This window comes from Dipodomys spectabilis, unplaced genomic scaffold (genome assembly GCF_019054845.1).
Source record: "Dipodomys spectabilis isolate Male_0828 unplaced genomic scaffold, ASM1905484v1 ptg000002l, whole genome shotgun sequence".
Taxonomy (NCBI): Eukaryota; Metazoa; Chordata; class Mammalia; order Rodentia; family Heteromyidae; genus Dipodomys; species Dipodomys spectabilis.
In genome coordinates, this window is record NW_024870679.1 from 57,469,183 (window position 1) to 57,491,046 (window position 21,864).

General features: G+C 49.3%; 1 protein-coding gene across 4 annotated transcripts in view; it reads right to left on the bottom strand.

Annotated features, from left to right (window-relative positions):
- Glis1 (GLIS family zinc finger 1) overlaps positions 1-21,864 on the bottom strand; it is a 195,417-nt gene that overhangs the window by 9,660 nt on the left and 163,893 nt on the right. For 2 of the 4 annotated variants that reach the window (XM_042679722.1, XM_042679748.1), the window contains exons 5-7: positions 10,950-11,111; positions 6,365-6,475; positions 2,730-2,862 (exon numbers count right to left, since the gene is read on the bottom strand). In XM_042679722.1, coding sequence (XP_042535656.1) covers positions 2,730-2,862; positions 6,365-6,475; positions 10,950-11,111 — 406 coding nt within the window. The remainder of the gene's footprint in view (positions 1-2,729; positions 2,863-6,364; positions 6,476-10,949; positions 11,112-21,864) is intronic. The other 2 variants (XM_042679731.1, XM_042679740.1) reach the window with 2 other exon arrangements.

A 21,864-nucleotide genomic window follows, 5' to 3' on the forward strand; every position in this document is an offset into this window, starting at 1 on the left:
TCTAGAAAAGGGCTTGAAGTCTCTCTCCTCTGCAGAGGAGAAAAAACTTGCAGGGTCCTCTGATAACACTGACAATCTGATGTCTCCACTCCAGCTCCTCCTCTGCCTATCTGTCCTGGACTCATCTTTCCTAACCCTCCCAAGCTCTGTCTGCAGCCTTTGCTGCTGCCCTGGTCTAGGTTTCTGGCTATACAGCCCACTGAGGATAGACACATGGTGGTTACCAAGTATATGACATGGAGACAATGAAACTTGTATGAACAGACAGTGGATAGGGATATAAGTCAATGGATTGTGAGGGCTGAGGGAGTGGGGGCCCCAGCCCTATCTATCCTCCCCCAAATCATACCATTCCAGGTTGTAAAACAGCATCATCAATCATCAGCCATAAATGCTTAACCTCTGGCCCTAACATCTGTTCCCAACTGCGCCTCAGGCATCTGCCATGTTGCCTCTAGAGGGCCCTAATGGGCCCAGGCCAGGGAGTCCAGCTTGTGTTTTCAGGTTGCTCCTTCTCTATCTGCTACAGTGGAGGGCAGGGGCCAGCATGGTGGTAAATGTGCAGAAGACACTTAGGGTGGCATGGGAATGGCACTAGCAGTGAGAGGCAGATTCCATATTAAGACAGAAGCCTCAGCCTCTAAGATGGCTCACATCTACAATCCTACCTACTTGGGAGGTAGAGATCAGGAGGATTAAAGTTTGAGGCCAAGTCCAGTCAAAAAGTTTATGGGATTTCACCTCTATCAAGAAAAAGCTGGGTATAGTGGCATGTGCCTATAATTCCAGTTACATAGGAAGTATAAATAGGATTTTCACAGTCCAGGTCAGCCCTGGCAGAAACATGAAGCCCTATTTGAAAAACTATTAAAGCAAAAAGGGCTGGGAGTGTGAATCAAGTGGTAGAATCCCTTCATAGCGTGTAAGGCTCTGAATTCAAACCCTATTACCATCAAAATGAATAAATGAATGAATGAATAAGAGTACATCTTTAGGCATGTGGCCATGGTTTAAGTCTTATGCAGCCTCCTCTTAGCCAAGAAGGCCACATACATTCTCAAGTTTATGTGAGCAGTAAGAAATTAACACAGACAGGATTAGGCTCAAGATAGCTGCTGGGATGTTCTGGCATATGTTCTCACAACAGCCCTCCAAGATAAACTGAGGCCAGAGTAGCAAGTCTGGTAGGTGCTAGAATATCCAAAGACTCCTCCACCTCAATTGATTGTTTTTCTTTACGGCTTGGCCCTCAGTTGGGGATGAATCTTCAGCTGATGTTCTAGATGGATTTGGGTTAGTCCTTCTGTCCAGCCTTAGTCCTTCCAAGTTCCACATGCTGTGGCTGCAGGACCTTAGCTCTGGGCCACCACTGCTAATCATGGTTGGCCCCTCTCCTGAGCAGTCAGGACCAATCACTGGGAGGCAACACTGGAGATGTCCTCATCCCTAGCTAGGTTTATCTGTATGGTCCCTTTCAGCTTGGTTAACCATTTCAGATTTCTGGTCCTGTGAGAGGCAGCTCTGGCTAAGGGGGCAGTATAACACCTTGGAGTGTCCTTTCTTGGTGGGCTTGAAGAAAAGGTGAAAACTTATTCTTTTTTAAGGCTGATTAGTAAGGGCTCTGATGTTATTTTAAAATCTGTTGCTACTTCAATGTTGAGGGGGAAGAATAAAATTAGAAAATGAAAAATGTTTCGAATGATTGAAGTAACTCAAGAAATCCCAGAGGGTAAGCAGAGTTTTCTCTTCTAAGACTGTGGTTTCTTCAGGGGACTGGGGGGCAGAATACAGAAACTGTCAGCCAAATCTAAAGGCCACACTGTCCTTATCTGGGCTGCATTCCCAAGCCACATGGCCAGGAATTCTTGCTGTGGCCTGAGCCTGCCCCATGGCCAGCAGCTGCTGGACATGCAGGCTTCCTGGGTTGGACAAGAGGCCTTGATGGTCAGGTGTTTGGGCCTCCAGGGTTCTGGGACTCAGGAATCCCCATCTCTGGACCACAGAGCTCAACGGTGAGTGGATGTGGTTGTCAAGAGGCCCACACTCTCAGTACTTCTGTTTTCCTTGTGTGGGGGACTATAACAGGACTCCGAGCAGAATGAAGGGAAGAAAGGCAGTTCCTCCCTGCAGGCGACCCAGCAGATGGGCCACAGGGTGAATGTGGATTTTACACTCGGCACAGCCATGTTTGGGTCAAGGCATGTGGCTCTGCACAACCCTGTACTGGTAACTTTTAGAAGAGGCTCTGGAGAAGCTCAAAGCCTTAGTTTGGTGGAAGGCTCTGATGGGAAACAGTGAGAGGCCAGAGGAAGACTTCTTGGAGGAGGCGACAAGGATCCCCCTTAGTGATATGAAGAGAAGAAACTGGCAAGGTGTGCACAGGGGTCAGAGTGCAAAGGGGCAAAAGGTGGCTAGAAATCTACCTCCAGGGTGCCAAAATGGGGTAAGAGGTCACCATGAGTACTTAAGCCAGGAGGCCTCTGGGATTAGGCTAAGAAGGTATAGGCTTTATCCACTGACAATCTGGAGCTGGGGAGGAGTGTGAAGGAGTGTCTACTTAGATGGACAGGAGAGAATGGATGAAAGAAGGGCAATAAGGTCCAGGAGTGTGTGCCTTGTAACAGTTGTGCCATGTGGCCTGGATTCATGGAGCACTGCTGTCTTTTGGGGATACTCAGTGGAGAAAGGGCCTCCCCTCCTGTGCCCTGGCCCTGCCTCCCGTTGCATACCTGGGAGCAGCTCCAAGCCCAGGGCAAGACTGCCCTTCCCATCGCTGGAAGCCAGTTGTGTAGATGCGTGGAGCTGCTGCAGGGCCAGACACTCCGTCAGGACATCAGCCTCAGTCTCGGGGCCTGCATGCAGCTGGGGAGTGAGCAGAGGTAGGTCATGGTTGTGTGGGAGACTTTCCCATCAGACCCCTCGGTTTAGGGAGTAGGGCAAGAAGGTCATTAACCCCAGGGTAAGACCCTCCTCACTGTACTTCAGTTTCCTCATTTGTAAAATGGGCTAAAACTGCACATCGTAAGGATGGTGTTAGATGTTAGTAGCAGCTAAGATAGGCTCAACACAAAGATTTACTATAGGACGTGCTTGTGTAAGACAAAGCAGAGAATCCAGGAAGGCTGGGTGTCCACCAACCCAGGGAAAGACTGATGGGGAGCTTCCTAAGCTGGGAGTCAGGTTTCCTACATCTTTTAAGAGAGGTTTGCTTATGAAGAACTTCGGTCCCCAAGGGTTGCACAGTCAGTGGCTGAGAGCAGCCCATAGGAGGCACGTAAGTCAGGAGGGATGACAAGCATGACTGTCAGGCGTTTGCAACTGCATCAAGGGTGAACTGCAGAGATGGGCATGATGGGCAGCAGGCATGTATTGCCTGTTCCTCCCCGCTTTCTCCATTATTCTTCCCTCTCCCTGCAAGGGTGGGCCAGAAAAACTGGGTTCAAATCTCATTCTACCTCTTAATCCCTGTAGGACACTGGATAGATAATCTACCCTCTCTGGGTCTTACCCATCCAGCCTGTGAAACAAACCACTGATAACCTCTGTCTGCTATGTTCAGAGGACAGCATATGGACCCGAGGTATCGGGCTAACAGCAAGCCAGGGCTGGGGTGCACCCAAAACCTTTAACAATACTCCTTGGTTGTTCCCAGTCAACTCAGAACATCATTACTTCTCCAGATGGATCCAGAAGAGAAGAGGGTGCTGCCCTCAGGACAGTGGGTAACAAAGGACAAGCACCTGAATGGGAGGGGCCCTTTGTCCCAAGGAAATCTCAGAACTTGGATTTCAGAGCTAGACACTGGCTTACTTTATCCAGGACCAAACAGACCCAGAGCCTTGTCCCATTAAGAGTAACTGAGAGTCAGCCCAAAGGGTTTCCCACCCTCCCAGGCCAGAGTGCCAGGATCAGGCTGGGGACAGCATGCCTCCTGCCACTGCTGGGCTCTCAGCGCCTGACCTAGCAGCTGTTTTCCATGTAAATGAAGTTTCTGGCAAAAGAGGGCCAAGGCATGTTCTTGCAGACCACAATGTCGATCGGATTAGGAACAGCAGGAGAAGAGAATTAAGGAAGAAAAGCATTTCTAATTCTCTCTGAAACGCAGCAGGGCTGCCAAGGACTTGTCATAATACAAGGGTCGCTTTACCCAGAAAGATACATCATCCCCGATGGCTCTAATGGATGCTTATTGTTGGGAAGTTTGCAGATCTGCGGCTGAATCCCTGGGGGCTCTGTGTAAGCCAAGTATGGGGCCTGGGAAAACCAGGGAAGGATTCCAGTCCTTGGGCACTCTTGTGCTTGGGACAGAAGCCTCCCTGGGCCACTCCTGGCCCTCCTCAGGACCCTCAACCTAAAAATAGTATTAGGAAAGCTCTGGAGACAGATGGTCTGGGATGGTACTGGCTCTGTTTTTCCTGGGCTATACCATTCTGGGCTTTCATTAATACTTCAAGCCTCAGTTTCTACTTCTCTAAAATATGAACAGAATGAGTTCCTGTGAATCACAGGGAGGACTAAATGAGACATAGGTTGAGAAGCACCAGGTCTGGTTCCTGAGACTTGGGAGACAACTGGATTATTCTTAGGGTGAATTTGGAGGTGGCTTCACCAGCATGCTCACTGAGCATGCTCTCAAATTGTTCCATCTCTGCTCTATCATTTTTTTTTTTTTTTTTTTTGCCGGTCGTGGACCTGAACTCTGGGCCTGGGCGCTGTCCCTAGCTCTTCAGCTCAAGGCGAGCACTCTACCACTTGCGCCACAGCGCCACTTCCGGCTTTTTCTGTTTATGTGGTGCTGAGGAATCGAACCCAGGGCCTCATGCATGCAAGGCAAGCACTCTATCACTGAGCCACCTTCCCAGCCCTGCTCTATCACTTCTAATGGCTCCCTACTTTCTTCAAAATGGAGACCTACCTAAGGTAGCCTGGCTGTCATTCCTCATGTACCAGGTCTGCTTACCTCCACCTCCATTCCTGTTTGCCCCATTCTGTGGGATAAAACAGTCTGCTTTCTCTGCCCACATTCCTTTATTGTCTTATTTGTGGCAGTATCCATGACCCACAGAATAGTGCTTAGATTACAAAATGTGTTCCATACATCAGATCAGGCAGAACAAATTAATAGGCTCTTCTCTCTTGTCCTTTGACTACATTGGAGTCCCTGGAATGGCTCCCATGCCTTGTTGGCATCCAAATACTCCTGCTCCCATGTTCTCTCAGGAACTGAGCTTCCCCGGGTCAGGAGGCTCTGCCTCACAGTGCTATCCTGTCTCTGCCATAGGTCTTGGTGGCCTCAGTAGCTTTCCTAGAAAGAACCTACTCTGCTGCTCAGTTCTCTTACGTGTCAAAGGGTGCCACCATCTTGCCCCCTGCCCCAAGTCTGGCTCTATGGTGTCTGTTGCTCCCTACTCTGCTGGCTCCTCTGCCATTTTTCTCTGCCCCACAGGGCTTGCTTCTAGCATTGGCTTCTCACCCTGCATTTCTCTCCAGCATACCTCCCCTACCATAGCTTGTTCTCCTCATGGCCCCAGCAGCACCTTTCAAGATGACATGCCATTGGCACTGACTGTCCTTAGACATAACTACTGGGCAAACTCTGAGCCTGCAGTGACTACCCAGACACAGAGAGCTGAGTGTACAGTAACCTTGCCTGGGCCATGCTGCTGGTGATTCTTGCTTATCATTGGTCATTCCAGAGCATCTTCTTATGTGAACTCACCTGCCTCATACTTATTTTGCCTCAAGACAAATGACAGCACACACCAACTTCTATCCTGAGCTTGTGAATCTGTGTCAGGTATGAGTCTTAGCCCTCTCCATTTTCACTATCACCCCTTGAAGCCAACTAATTTCCCTGTTCTTACCCCAGTAATAGTCAGGAAACTAGAGGCACAGAGTAAGTACCTTTCTAGAGCCACTGAGCTAGCACTAATGGAGCCTGGGTGGCTCCGGAGCTCATGTCCCTAATCACTACCTTTGGTGGCTCCTGGTTTCATTTCTTTTTGTAGATGGCCAGGACCCCTTATCTGTGCCCCTGACCACTTGCACATGGCTCTGCTGTTACTTATATCATACTGTATTGAGTCCTCTGATATCTGCCTCTTGCCACTGGGAGGAGCACTTTGCCTTTCCGATTTTGCACTCTCCATGGGGCTGGACTCAATGATACGGTGAGTGGGCAGATAGAGAAGAAGTGCTGGGGGCAGTTTGTGGTTGGGCAAATGTCTGGCTAGCTGGGATAAAAGAGGGGCTGTGGGTCAGCAGATGTACTCATGGATAATATGGGTACCTGGCCTGATACTGGACACTGGCCAGGACAATAGGGGATATCTTCAGAAGGAGCCTGGCTGAGAGGCCATCTTACCTTCTTACGCACCTGCTGCTCTTTGGCAGAGTGGGCCTTCACGTGCTTACGAAGGGAGCTGGGGTCTGTGTAGCGCTTGGAACAGCCGGGGATCTGACAGGCATACGGCTTCTGTAACATCAGAAGGTCACAGGAAGAAAGTAAGGGACCATCTTTCAGGGAGAGGGGCACCTATATGACCTGTGGGTAGAACCAGTAGGTGAAGGGAAGGCACCTTATGGAGGGGTGATGCATCTTCTTCTACTATTGAGTGAATTGCCTTCCCTCATGGACCCTCACTTTTCTCTTCTACACAATAGGGCTGACCCTGAGGAAAGTTCCCCTATATCTTACAGTTGTAAAAGCACTGAGAATGTAGAGCATGAGTCATATGACAGGCTACCCTGGCCAAGAACAGGAGGAAGTAGGGGATAGTATGGCCAGCCTGGGACTGACCACACAGAGGTAGGCAGGTCCAGATGGCAACTGGAGGTCTTCTTCCCAATAACTGTGGGAGGTCAGAAGGGAGCTGGCCTGGGAGAGCATGGACCAGTAGTGGAGGACTGTGCCTTTTGCCAACCACTTACTTGTGGGTCCCACTGCTCCTCTAGAAGACAAATGAGAGACTTGAGCCATTCCTATTGTCTCTACTTATACTCCTGCTTATCTTCCTTCAGCCCCCAGGCCTCTGAGTGCTTTTCCATGATAGCCAAGGCCTACCTCAAGCACTGACCTCTATTACCCCTTTCATGGCTCCCTGGTGCTCAAAACATAGGCCATTACCTAGCATTGCAGCTTTTTGAGGCTGTGGCCTTTTCTACTCTGCACCTTTTCTATTTTCTCATTAAATCTGACCTCTAAACCCTCACTCTCTCCACTCATCCCACATCCTCTCCTAAGCTGTCCTTAAATCCCACTCCCTCCACAGGCCCAAGCTTCTTCCCATCAGTGATGGTAACTCTTGGGTGCCATGGAAGCCTTTTCCACCATGGCAAAGACCCATCTGAAATAGCCTGTCTCAGCAGGCCACAGCAGAGAATCAGCTGTATTTTTATCTCCCCAGGGGCCTCCACAAAAACCCTGATGGTGACTTTAGATGCTATTGGGGCTTGTAGCTCACCATATTTCTTCTTTTAAAGACATCGAAGGAAGCCTTCTGCCTCCCAGGACTACAGGGGACAAGACAGTGTCAGCAGAAAAAGACACCTCTCAGAGTGATTCTCTGGGACTCCTGTGTCCTGTTAGACATACCATGTGGACATATCCAGACCTCAAGACCATTTTGCTCTTGCCAGATTATGGGGAAATCGAGAGATGTGATCATAGCCCAGGGCCCTCAAGGGGAGGGAAAGTAGAAAGAGATGACCATACCTTGGAGCTGCCACGGAGAGTTGCCAGGTTAAAGAACGGAGAAAAGCAAAAAGAGAGAGACAGAGTTGAGATGTTGCCTAGGCTTACAGTAAGGTGGAGGCAGGGATGGGAGGCCTGCTTGGACTGGCCACCGCCTACCCACCATGTGTCTTTCACATGCACCTGGCCCCCTCTTGCTCATGAGCCTTGACCCCCACTCCAAAACACATTCACGTACACACAACCGTATTCTCTCTCTTTCCCTCTTTCCTCCCCCTCTCTTTCTCCATTCCCTACTCACCATGGGTCCTTTCATGTCCCTGAGCTGGCTCCAGGCCCTGTCCCTTGAGGATGCTGATACAAATCCACACGCTTTTGTCAAAAAGCAAACAAACAGAGCTCCATGTAGCAGGCACACTTGCCTGGAAACAGGGCAGCTAGGCCCATCTCTGTGTTTGTTTTTCCAGGGCTTGACGTGTATAGAACATTCCTCAGGCCCAGCTCCCCCTAAGCCCTCAGGAAACCCTGTGGCTGTCCCAAGCCAGCAGCCAAACCCCGGGCCTGGAGTCCCCACACAGGCTCCAAGCCCAGGGCTGCTCCGTTCCTGTCAACAAGGTTACTCATCATCATGTGTGGACTGCCACAGTGGCTCACAGAACCTCTCAGGCCTGTGCAGAGGACCGATTTTCTCTGGAGCCCTGGCTAGGTGCAGCACTCTGCTTAGTCACTTTTGAGTCTCACAGTACCTCATGAGAATCACCCTTTCTTTGTGAAGAAAGAGACTGAGACCTCTGTTGTGCCAACAAGACTGTAAGTAGGTCTTTTTGCTAGGATGCTGCCTCTTTAGCCCTGAACAGTCCAGTGAAGTAGGCAACAGAGAGTTTATCATCCCCTCATCCTACTGATGGGGAAACTGAGGCCCATCAACTGAAGAATAAGAGCAGGAAAGGCAGCTACCTCAATTCTACACTGGGACTTGGGGCTGCAAGGATCAAAGCCCACTTGGGATGCCTGGGACATGGCAGGGTTTAGGTGGCATTTAATCTGTAAGCAGCAGTACAGGAAGAAGGGCCATACAGACTGCCACATCAGCCAACCCCATACCAACAACCTCTCCCGCTTCTTGAGGGAAAGGCATTTTAGTACAAAGTCCATAGAAGTCAGGTGGCTGTCCTCAGATCTCTGACAGGTGGAAGGGCCAAAAGCAGAACCTAGGCCTGGTCCTTTCCATTCTGTTCGGAGATACTTTCCTGTCCACAGGGAACCCTATATTCTCTATGCTGGGTGGGGGGAAGCATAGCCAGGAACCTGTGAAAAACAGGCACTGACCTGCATGGGCCTCCACTGGGCCTCACACAGTGGAAGCTGGGGCTTTGGCCTAGCAGCAAGGAGCTGCTTGTGCTATTTATGCATGGAACTGGGTGCAAGTTGGGTGCTGGGCTTGATGGCCTGGGATAACCCCACAGGCCCTTACTGTGCCTGTCTTAACCTTGCCCTTGGAGCTTTGTTCACATACCTGCTGGATCCAGAAGCCTGTTTCTTTGGGGCTAGGTCTAGGAAATGCAATGATGAGGGAGGAAGGAATGGGGTAAACCAGTGTAGGTAAAGGATAATGCCTGTGGAGATGTTCCTTAGGTCAGGAGGTGAGGAGAAGGCACTGTTGGGGATGCATTATGGCCCAAACATATCCAGGGATCTTGAGGTACAAAGTATACCTCTCAGGGTAGGCCAAGGTTCCAAGAGTTCTAGGGATGAGAAGGTGACTCAGGAACTAGATGTGCTAGAGCCACATCTCACTTTAGGCACAGAGCAGCCTTTGTCAATAAAGCCTGGAAGAGATGTGAGTCAGGGTCAGGCTAGAGACTATTCCTGACCATCCTGTCCCATCAGATCTGGCCCTCTAGGATGACTGTCACATCAGCTTTTTAGCAAAAAGAGCACTGGACTTGGAGTCAGATGATCCAGGTGTGCACCCCAGCTCCACCACTTCCTTCTGTCATCAGGGACATGACTGTGCGAGTCTCAGCTTTATTAACAAATTGGAGACAATGGGCAGACATGTGATACTGTAGGGAGCAGTGGACATGTAGAGGATCCAACTAGGGTCTGGCCTGGCTCCATTAACTTCCTGAATTTTTGCCCATCTTCCTTTCTGGGTATTTTTTTCTAGGTATAAAATACAGGGCTTAGACCAGAGAGCTGTGTCCTTTCAACTTTGGCCTCTGCTAGTTCATGGTTCCTACTTAGTGGGGAGAGGGGGGTCACTCTCTTTCTTCATCTGAGTACTGGATAGGCTAGGCCTGATAGCCATCCAGACCTCTCAGCACCCCCCTCACCTCAGCTCAAGCTCCCCAAACATTTTCAAAGAAGAGGGCTTGTGGTCCAGATATAAATTCTGGTTGCAGACTCCAGTCTCCTGTTGCATATGGAGGCTGGGATCCTGCAGGGCACCTGCCACCTTGCCCAGGACTGTCATGAATAAGCTCTGTCACTGTCCAGCTATGTGATCATGAGGAGACAGTGGCCTCTTGAGCGGGATTACTTCCTCTGTCAATTGGATCAGAGACCCCTGGTGGCAGTGCAGCATGAAGATGATGTTTTAGAAATGCTCTGTTAGTTGCTCTGGTCTTTGTGTACCCAAGGGAAGGCTTGGGCTGACCTGGGATAGAATGATGAGTTATCTACTATCTAGCTCAAAGGAAGAGGAGGAAAGAAATATAAGTACTTGGAGGTCAGGCTGCTGTGGTGGGATCCTGTATCTTACGTGCTGTCACGTCAACTTCACCTACAGTCCTCAAAGGACATGAGGATGGCCCTAGAGAGCAAGCCTGTCCCTAGGTGGTGAGTTGGAAGATCAGGGAGTGGCCTGTTCTGGGTATAACTGACTTGCAGAAGAAAGGATGTGGGGATGGAGAACATTCTCCCAACAGGATACAGGACACACTGAGGCCCAGGCTGGTTCCCATGGACCAAATCAGGAGATCTCAAATGGGGATCCTGCTGAGTTTGCATCCCAATGACAAATGAGGGACATCTGTCAATGTTTACAGATATTTGTCACAACTGGGAGGTGGAAAATCTCCTGTCTACCTAATGGATAGAGGCCAGGGGTACCAATAATGTACCTATAATGTACAGGACACTTGCTCAGATTTGTAGAGAGCAAAGGCAGGGTCTCTGTGAGACACTAGCTCTATATCAGATAAGGGATTTGTGCATAACCCCACCTGTCCCCCAACTTTGTTCTTGGGCATACCGTGTCGAGATGGGTACGCTGGTGCTTAGCACGGTCACTGGAGTTGCTGAAGGCTTTCTGGCAGCCTGGGTGCTGGCACAGGTAAGGCTTCTCACCTGTGTGGCTCCGCAGGTGGATCTTGAGGTTCTCCAGCCGTGAGAAGGCTTTGCTGCAGCCTTCAAACTGCAAGAGAGAATAGTGAAAGGCTCTTAGTCCTTGAGGGCCCATCCACCTGGAACTGACCCTTTAGGCCTGCTTGACTCCAGCCCTCAGCCCTGCTGTCCTGCCCATACACCCAGACGTTTTGGTTCAGCTCTTTATCAAGTCCTTTGGGCCCCCAAAAGTATGCCTTGGTTTAGAATGGGTATCACAGGCTGGGAAAGAGTTATTTCTGCTTCTAGAATGCCACAATGGCAGTTGTACTTGGGCTGTAGCCCAGTCTAGAATCAGGACTCTGTGAGGGCAGGTCATTTCTGAGCTCAGGAATCAGGAAGGTGAGACCTCACCCTGGACCTGAGGGACCTCTGTCCCAAGGACAGCATGGGTAGTATCCTGGACCTCTATTCCCTGTATGTATTTCCTAGTTTCCAAATTTGAGGTTGTGGACCAACCTCACTGAATGACAAGGGTCCTCATCCTCCATACTAACTGCTATGAGAAACAACAACCACATCTGAACATGAAAATGTCTTTGATTTAACATCTGGCTAGTTAGTGTTCTATGCCCACCATTTACCAGGCCCCATCCTGGGCATACAGATAGGATGTGTATGCAGTGGGGAGAGAAGAAATAAACCACAGTGCAAAGTGAGGAAGGAGCAGAGCAGTGTAGGGCCTCTGTACATCTCGACTCCTCCTTTAGCCCTGGCTGCTTGTCCCTGCAGCCTCTGCCCTGCTTCAGCCTTTCTTCTTGGAGTGCTTTCATATCTTACTCCTTCAGGTTCCCCTGCCCCAGTGCACACAGTTGCCCAGAAGCCAGTGACCTAGAAATGTATACTTATGGCTCCCTGCTTAAAGTTTTGCTGGCCTATCAAACCTCCCCTCCCTTGCTGCCTGCCTTTCTGTGTCTATACTCTAAATGTCAGAAGCTAAGTAAGCCATTTCCAGCTTTTGTTCATGTAAATTGCACAACAAATAACCTCTCTCTTGGTCATCCAGCACTCCCCTCCTCCTTGACCTTCAAAGTCCAGCTCAAAGGCTGGTCAGGATAGGACTTCAACCCTGTAGTATAACTGGCTATCCCTTCCTGCTCCCCTTCTCCCCTGTAGTGTGACTGCTTCAGTAGGATAGAGGCTCTGGCTATGTAGATCCTTGTTGGGGAGAAGGTAGACTAATGTGGCTGTGATGTGCTGCTAGGTGTTTAGCTATATAACTATGAAGTATGAGGCACCTATGTCCCCACCTGACACACTGGTAAAATGACCACAACAAAGACAGGACGCAAACCAAGTGTGATGCCAAAGCCCAGATGCTTTACTTGCTGCCTTTCTGGGGACAGGGGGAGAGGGGGAGTATCCCTTTAGGAGGAAGGAACCAGAGAAGGCAGGCTCCTTCTCTACAGACACTTCCGTATCCTGGGCACCTAATCTAGACTAGGACTTACGTGACCCCAGCCCCCAGCATGAGGGCAGCAAGGGCTTGCAGCAGCAGGCAGTGCAGGGTAAAGCAGGGATGCTTATGTTCCCCAAGCTCTAGGGCTCCCCGAAGTGTGCTGTTCCATACCTTTCCCCTGAGTTCATCTGTAGAAGGAGGAAGTTAGTGACAGCTTCACAGATCTGTCTCTATATCTGGAACCCTTGACTTCCTTCTTCTCTGAACTGGGACCCTGTTTCTTTTTTGCCTTCAAAGGCACTTTATCTGTTAGTGAATTGGAAGGCTTTGCATAAAGAGGACTGTGGGCAGAGATCAGATCTGGGGTCCAACTGGCTCACCTCCTTGGCCCTCAAGGGGGTGGGGGAAGTCAGTATCTCTAACCCAGAGCAGCTCTGCACAACTGGTAATTTCTGACATGGAATTGTTCATTTGGAACAGTTGGCTTCAGCCTGTGTGTGGGTGAACTGAGATATAGAGAAACTCTGCCTTTTCAGAAGCTCAGAAGCCCATGAAGGAGACATACATACCATCTCAAAACACCATGCTTGAGATGTTATGGAAGTAAATGGGCTGTGGAAACACAGAATGGATACTTCAGCCAGCCTTGGGACCATGGGATAAGCTGTCTGGGGGACTAATGACTGTGGAGAATTATTGGGGAGGGAAGGTGGAAGGCATGGGAAGCCAGTCATGGCAGCATCCATGCATTTACTCCTTTACCCCCTGCTCCGCCTGGGCCCAGAATCATGACTAGCACAGCCATGCAAATGGCCAGGCCAGGGACTTGGTGGGCCAAGGAGACAGGTAGGAAGCACCAGTGTCACTTCCTCCAGATCCCCTGTGGAAGTCTCTCTGTGCTCACATGGGTTGTGTACTGTGAAGTGCTCAGTGGGTGCAGAGCTTGCAAGGAGGTCAGAGGCTAGATCACAGGTGCCCAGATGTCAGGCATGAGTCTTCAGGCTACCTCAAGGACAGTGGGGCCACAGAAGGGCCTTAGAAAGGGGACAGGTTCAGATAAGTGCTCTAGGAAGTTATCCTTGGCTTCTGGTGACAGATGGGGCTGGGAGAGGAAACAGAGAGAAGGCAGTTATAGCAGCTAGATATTCACTGCAGTCCTACACAGAGGGAGCCAGGATAGAGCTGCTAGACAAGCGCCTAGAGACAGTACCTCCTGAAGGCATGGTCACAACTACAGGTCTTGTTCTACTGTGGCCAGTTCAAGGCAAGCCTTTACAACTGGGTTTCAGAAATTGTCTCCCTTTTATTTTCAGAGGCTGCGACTGCCCCATACATCAGAACCAGAAGGGAATCCTGTGCTGGCCCCTGCTCATCTGCAATGGCCTTGTGCCAGGTTCACCTGCATGTGTTATGAAGGAGCCTGGGCTCAAGAGCAGGGCTTCTTCCCAACATCCAGCATGTTCTATTTTCCTTGCTGGTCTGTGCAGGGAGGGGATGGGGCCGGCTGAGGGCAATAATTCCTCCAAGTTGCGTGATTTTTCTGACTTTGGGAGCGTCTGCTCACTCTGGGGATCAGTATATCATCTTCCCCCAGGGGTTCATGGATCCCTATCTGGGCCAACCCTCCATCTCAGAACAATTGTTCTCACTCCAGCCTTTGTTCAGAATGTGCTCCTCCTGGGACACCTTCTCTTCCAACTCTCTGACAAGTTAATGTACACATTTTTCAAAAGTCCTGGATCTACAGTGTATGTACTTATTGTCCAAAACGGTCCCAACTGCCTCTCCCATCCTCATATACCCCACATATCTGTTGAGGAGTGATGGCTGTCTACAAACCTCCCAGGAATCTCCTTCACACAGGCCTTTGCTCAAGTTGTTCTTGAGGCCTGGATGGTCGTTCCATCCTTTGCTCACTCAGTAAACACATATACCCCACACTAAACACTGCCTTCAAGGAGAAGCCTTCCCCATGCCCTCTGCATTGCTCCTGAGCTTATAATGGGAGGGTCTCCCTCAGTCCCTACTTTCTTGCCACAACTCTGGGTTTGAGAGCAGGGCTGGCATCTCCATCATGGCAGCAAAGGTGGGTTAGAACAGGGATAGCTTGGCATGGCGATTTTGTGAGTATTCTCTGTCACTTGTGTCCATCAGGCACATACACATACACATAGGTACATTATGCTATGAGTGTCAACTCAGCCTTGTCCTGTGTACCCCCATCTCCAGCTTCCCAGAGCAGAGGTGCAGGCTGGACTGTAATAAGCATCTGTTGGGAATGCCTGATGGTGGTGGCCTATCTTTCAAGTAGATCTAAAGAAGGAATCTGGTAGAGAAAGGGTATTACCCCTGGGATGAAGATGTCGCATGTATACCTAGCAGAGCCATAGTCCTATCAGGACTGGTAACCAAGACTTGCTTTGGGCCTTAAGGGCTTGTGGGCTCTACTTGTAGCATCTGCCAACATTCCCATGCTTCACAACTGCACAGATGTGAACAAAGGCATAGAATAGAGGATGGAAGGAATCATCAGGCCAATAACTGGTATGTCCAGATCTTCTGAGCCCAGTGCGGTCATAGATGTGATCTCTATTCTCCATGACCCTCTGGGCAGGTGTGACCATGCCCAGAATAGAAGCTGAGGCACGGGCACAGTGAACACAGTGGTTACAGACACAGACTCTGCTGTAATTAGCCAGGTGTTACCTTGGATTCTTCATACTGTGATCCTAGTTGCATCATTTTGAGTCAGAGAGCCTCAGTTCCTTTTGTTTTACCAAGTATGGAGTATGATTGTAAAAAGTAAAATAACACACAGCAAATCCTGATCTTGGTGCTAAGATCCCATGTAAAATGCATTCAACGTAGCTGTCACTTAAGGTCACAAAACAGGTAAGTAGGCCAAATGCTGGTGGCTCACACCTGTAATCCTAGCTACTCAGGAGGCTGAGATCTGAGGATCAAAATTTGAAGTCAGTTCAGGCAGGAATGTCAGTGAGACTCTTATCTCCAATAAACTACTTAAAATAAGTTATAAGTGGCACTGTGACTCAAGTGATAGAGCACTAGCCTTGAGTAAAAGCAGCTCAGGAACAGTGCCCAGGCCCAGAGTTCAAGCCTTAGAAGCCGAAAAGAAAAAACAAAAACCAGGTAAGTAGTAGAGTCTGTATTGGACTGTTGCCTTTCTGCAGAGTTGTTTCCCGACTTCCACCAAAACCATACATGAATGAATGTGCTCAGAACGCTAGGAAAGGGCTGATCTAATGTAGGGGGCTTTTAGTAGTGGGCTGGGGAATTATAAAAGCCTTCCTGAAGAAACTGGGTCTTGATGTCTGGGCAAGATTTGGACAAACAGGATATCAGCAAAAGCATTTCAAGGAGTGGACAAAGCATGAACACTGGCAGTGAGATTGGTTGTGTTCTGGAACAGTTAATGATCCACTGAATCAGAATGAAGGCAATGGGGAAAGGAGATGGGAAGGAGAAATGAGTCTTAAGGCTGCCTTCATTCACATACATGAGTCTAGATTAGGTGAGTTTGGGAACTTTTGATCCTAAAAGACTTCCAAAGAATCCTATGTCCATAATTACACAGGAGAGCAGAAAATGGTGTGACTCAAGGCTATTTCTGGAGTCCAGTGCTGCTGTGCTGGCTGGACCACTTTCTACCTGGATAACTGAGTCAGGACTCTGTTCCATCTTCTTTGGCCTCAGCATTCTACCTACCACCAGTACAAGGAGATGATTCTCTTCAGCATCTTTCAGGTCTGCCTCTCCTCTTCTTGTGTGATAACCAGGCCATGATGCGTTCTGATTCTAGACAAAGCCAGGCCCAGCCCAGGCTATGAGCTGATGTTGGAAACTATCTCTGTGATGCCACCACACAGAAAGGAAAAATGGGTGGTATGGTGAAGAAGTGGATCCACAGTGCAGAGCCTTGAAAGTTCCTGTTCCCACATGTGGGGTGTGTTACAAAAGAAGATTAAAATAATGGGGGAAAATACCCCGGGAACCGTGAAGCCCCAGACCATCTGGAATTTTATAGTAACAGGCAGGGGAAAATCAGAGCCTAATTGAAAAAAGTCCACTGCAATCCATTACCACTGCGTGCAGCTCACAGGACAGAGGGCAGGAGATGAAAGACAGAGGGGAGCCATCGCAAGAGGAGGTGGTATCTTCCTTTCCAGGCCAGGCCTGAGGATCCTTCCAGTTCTGGCTGGACAGGGGGAGAGCCAAAGCTGATGACCTGCTGGGCTTGGGTGAAGCACTGGAATCCACAGGGCTGATCAGCAAATTACCCTCTCTGACCCTTTTGTTCTTGTGTAAAGGGCTAAGATCATGCAGAGCAGTCCATAGATGCCAGAGCACAGATGGCACTGGGTAAGGTCTGTTCTCATGCTCTGGCCCTTTGAGAAGGATCAAGGACCCTATTTCATATATGAGGTATGATCTGTGCAAGAAGTCACACAGAGGTTTACACTGTGGCTCTACCACTGAGAGCTTTGAACAAGTCATACCCTATCTGGCCCCTTGTTCTTCTCTTCTCTACTTTAAGAAGTAAATAAGTAGTTATGTTCTGAGTAGAAGCTGGCACACAGTGCCTAATGAATGTCAAGTTTCTTGCCTGTGGCCGATGTAGCCCAAAGGAAAGGCCCAGTTTCTCATGCCCTAAGAAGGATCTGGACACAGAGAGTAGAGAGGAGGTTTGGGGGAACAGGGCACAGGGCAAGCAGGGGAGGAAATGCCTGCAGTGTTGGCATTTCCAGTGACTTGCTTCTAAACAAACACATTTCTGGTTTAAGGGTAAAATATATTGGGTTACAACAGTCTGGCAGGCTACTCAGGGATCAACTTCTCATTTTTGTACAAACTTTTAAGTTACTTTACAATGATTTAGATGGGAGAAATGTGTGGTGCCACATCCTTCTCCAAGATGTCAAATAATTCAGTGCTTCGCCAGCTTTAAAGGCTAGCAAACTGGGAACTGAAGTCTACTCTTTGCCGTTCTATCTCCCCCACTTCTGAGAGGGAGACTGGTTATCCCTGATATTATTGACCTTTGATCCTGCTTGGGGCTTCGTAGGGTTGTTGAGGCTCAGCTTTTGCCAGTCGTCTTGGGGGTAGTTGGGAAGGAACAAACATGTAGAGTTGAGGCGGTAGGTCTGGAGGCACTGGCCTGGGCTCCATGCTCTGGACTTGGGAGCTGGGGACCCTTGAGGGCATGGTCTAGCTGTGGGCACAGGAAGGAATAGGCAGCTGAGTGCAGGAGGAAGCTAGTGTCCCAGTGGCAGCTATCACATTCACTAGGAAACTGGACATGAGCCAGACCACTCCTAAACCCCATTTCCTTAAGACCTGTTAGGTAGGTACAGCAGTTCATGTTAGAGGACGAAACTGAGGCTCAGGGAGTTTAGATTATGTAAGGGTTCCACCCAGAGCTCAGGAAAAATGGAATCTCACCACAGTGCTGAGCTCTGTGCCCTGGAGCACACTCCTGTTCCAGGTAGCCATGACTATTGAAGTTGTAAGATTCACAGTCGGTGTGAATTTGCTCAGCCCACTGGGCCTTTATAACCAACCAGAGAGTCTGGCAGATAGCACACAGTAGGACAAGGGAGACTTGTGCAGAGTAGTCACATGTCTCTTGCCCAGAGCTGGGCAGCGGCATGCTTATTTGGAAGGGGCTTCCCAAGTTGATGGGATGAAAGCTGCTGACATTCTTACCCCTTCTCATCAGGAATACAATGACCCAGGCCCCCATATGGGAGAAAGGTCTTGTCCAGGCAAGAAATGTGTTCCCATTAGTTGAGGGACTCCTGGAAAGGTTGCCAGCCAGTGAAGGCCCAGAGGATCAGAATGGCCTTCCAACAGTGTATGCAGCCTTCCCCAAAGAAGAAGGTGCCAGGGACTGAGTCTATTCCCACTAGGGCCCCAAAGGATAAGTGGGACCCAGAAGCCCCCAGTGCTGAGCTGTGACTAGACAACAATGGGATATGGAGAGAGGAATCACTGGGAACCCAGCCCCACAGAGAGCAGGCAGCCTAGAATGGTTGGCGGGTGCTTCTGTGTGCACCTGCACATGCCCCTTTCACTAAGCCACTCAGCCACAGACCCCGAAACAGACATACTTTCAAACATGATCAACTCTCCTTTCAACCAATCTACATGTTAGTCACAGAGCCCCATGACACTAGTACACAAATGCTAATTCACATACATACCAAGACCCCAAAACTCACACACTCATCCCACACATATCACATTCTCACAACACACATCATAGAATATCCTCTACCAAATACATACATCCTTCAATTCATATCTCAGAGACATACAGGTCAGAACATACATAGTTGCACATACATTAAAAGACACCGAGGCCTACACTCTACCACATGTACAACATGTACACATACTAACTTCCCAGTCCTAACAGATGGCCCTATTTACAGCAAAGCACACACAGAATATGACTCATATTTAGAATATAGGTGGCCTCAGGGTGGTCTGGTGTGCTTAGGAAGACACCCCACCCAAGACAAAAGGCTTGTAAGAAGTCAGTAAATACATGTCCTCACACCACCATCCTGACACCCACTAGACCCTTAGCTGTCACCCTCCCACTCACCACTCTGGGAGGCTTCAAGCCCTAGAGGTAGCATTGAGGCTACAGGCCCTAGAGGTAACATTGAGGTTACAGGCAGAAGGGGCTGAGCCTATGTAGCTTCCTGACCTCTTTGTATTAGGAAAACTGGTCTGACTTTGGGGGAGGCATATTTGGCCTGTGAGAACCCCAAGACAAGGTCCTGCTGGCCTCTCTAACTCAGTGCCCAGCTCTCTCTCCTATTCCAGTCCAGGCCACTCCTTCCTTCCCCTAGGCCTTTGCCCTTGTTGTGTGTTTTGCTCACAACACCTATGGACTTATTCATTGTCTAGTCCTTCTAGGTTGGGATCAAGCCCCAGACTTCACTGAGGCCTCCCTTTAGCCTCCTTGCCACCCTTCTCTGAGCAGTGCAGGCCCTGTTCTGTCTCATCTCACATTAATGCCAAGGCCAGAAATGGCAATGTCCTGTACAGTTCTGGAGCCCATCTTGTGAGTCAGCTAGGACTAGAGGATAACAGCAGGTCATCACTAAGATCCACAATGACCTATGTCAGTCAAGGGATTCAGTGGGGACTCTAAGTGGCAGAATAACATCTACCAGGACAGACTATAAGCCACGTCCTGCTTAGGGTCAGAGACAGGAGGCTGTGTGCTCATCAGGACTGCCTATAAGACAAATGTGGCTCCTTCCTAAGGATACCTTCAGGGGACAGCTAACAGTTCTGAACTAGGATGGATCTGCTACCTGGGTTCTAATGTTAGGAACAAGCCAGGCTGACCTGCCTTAGCACTGTAATCACATATAAGCATCTAGCTACCTAATGCAAGCCAACTGAGGACCCCAAGGAGGATTTGTCCCTGTGCTAGCAACTTAGGGCCACGTTCTGCATAAGACCACAGGGCTCCATGTCACATACTAGTGTCATTAATTGAAAACAGTGCCAAACTCAGTTACTGTAGAGATGGATTGGGAAAATGATGACAACCTAGGTCAGATAATCAGCCTTTCACACACATGTGAGCTAGTTAGGTTAGTTACCAGCAGGAACCAATTCTACCCAGAAACCAGCTATATACAATCCAACCATGACAAGAATGAGAGGCCAGGGGCTGGGAAAGTGGCTTAGTGGTAGAGTGCTTACCTGGCATGTATGAAGCCCTGGGTTCAATTCCTCATTTCCACATAAACAGAAAAAGCCAGAAGTGGTGCTGTGGCTCAATATGGCCGAGTGCTAGCCTTGAGCAGGCTGAGTTCAAGCCCTATAATTGGCAGGCAAGAATGAAAGAAAGAAGGAAGGAAGGAAGGAAGGAGAGGGAAGAGAGAGGGAGAGAGAGAAGCCAGGGACAGATAGAAGTGAACATTCTCAGCCCCAGAAAGGTTCTTCTCTGCCTCTCTGCAGAATACCTCTCTTCGCTGGTCTTGACAGTAACCTTGTGAGAGGCAAGATTGGGCCATCTGCTTTCAAGATGGGTAAACTGAGGCACTGAATGGTAAAAGGAATGACCTGGGGATTTAGCCTTGAGCCATTCATCCTGGGGGTTTGAGAGTGAGATGACAAAGGTGCCTGGTACATAGTAGGTCTGTTCCGTACAATTCTTTCTGGGGCCAGTGCTGATGGTGGCAGGGTATTTTTCTCAAGGAGGCTGAGAAAAATGAGGCTCGTATCCTTGGGCAGGCCTCTGTCTAAGGGCTACTCAGATTAACAGAAGGAACGAAGAAGCTTCAGCCAACCGCTTCAACTCTACCCCAACTGTTCCCCATCCCATGTCCTATCAGATTAAGGCATGGAGGAGCCCCCTGGGCCAGCCACCTGGGGAAGAGTCTGTTTCTCTGCTGGGCCTCTGTTCCCATCTGTGGAAGGGTGCATGTGGAATAGCATTATCCTCTTTGACTCAAGTCTGGGAGGGGAGAGAACAAAGCAGAAAACAGAGGAGCAGCAAGTTCCCAACTTTGGGGTTTCAAACTCTCAGGCCTCAGGGACAAATGGAAAGAACTTTGCAGACAGGCGTGAGTCACACGCGGTTAATATTCCAAATGATATTTTTGCAATAAACTCATCTTAGAGTGCCCAGCACAGCACCTGGCACAGAATGTGTTTGTGAATATCTGTTAGTAATGAAAGAACATAGCAGCAAACATTCAATTCTTGAGGGAACTGGGGCAGAGCCAGAGGTAGTGGGTAGTACTGGGCCCTTAAATTAGTAGGGGGTCAGGTGACCCATCCCCAAAACAATGCTCCAACTAGGATAGGGGATCTAGGCAAGGGAGGAGGACCGCTGCCACCCCACTTCTGAATCAAGCTACAAAGCCTTTGTCTGTGCCCCATCTGGTTTGCTCTTAAGAGGCTCCTAGATAGTGGAGCCACAGTAACCCTCTTTCCTAGATAAGGAAATGAAGCTCTGATAGAGGCAAAGCTCAAGACACCCAAGGGCCCAGGGCTGCCTGAAACCAAAGCCCTTGCTGATATCTTTACAAGATATTGAATCAAAGACAGAGTAGCCTATGGACTGAGGAAACATTGGGCTGCAGAAAAGAAATGACTAACTCCTTAGAGAAAGAACCAAATGTCTCCACATCACCAGAAAACAATACTAGCAGTAATAACCACCACAAAGAGAACTGGTTTCTCTTAAAACCCTAAGTCTCCAGCCAGCCATCCCAGTCTATCTAGGTTAGAGCTCTCTGGAAGGGTCTGGGACATCCTGTAGGGTCCTGCATCAGAAGTAGCCTTCTGCCAGACCACTGTCCAGCTCTCATAGGAGCACTCCCTCCCATGGGCT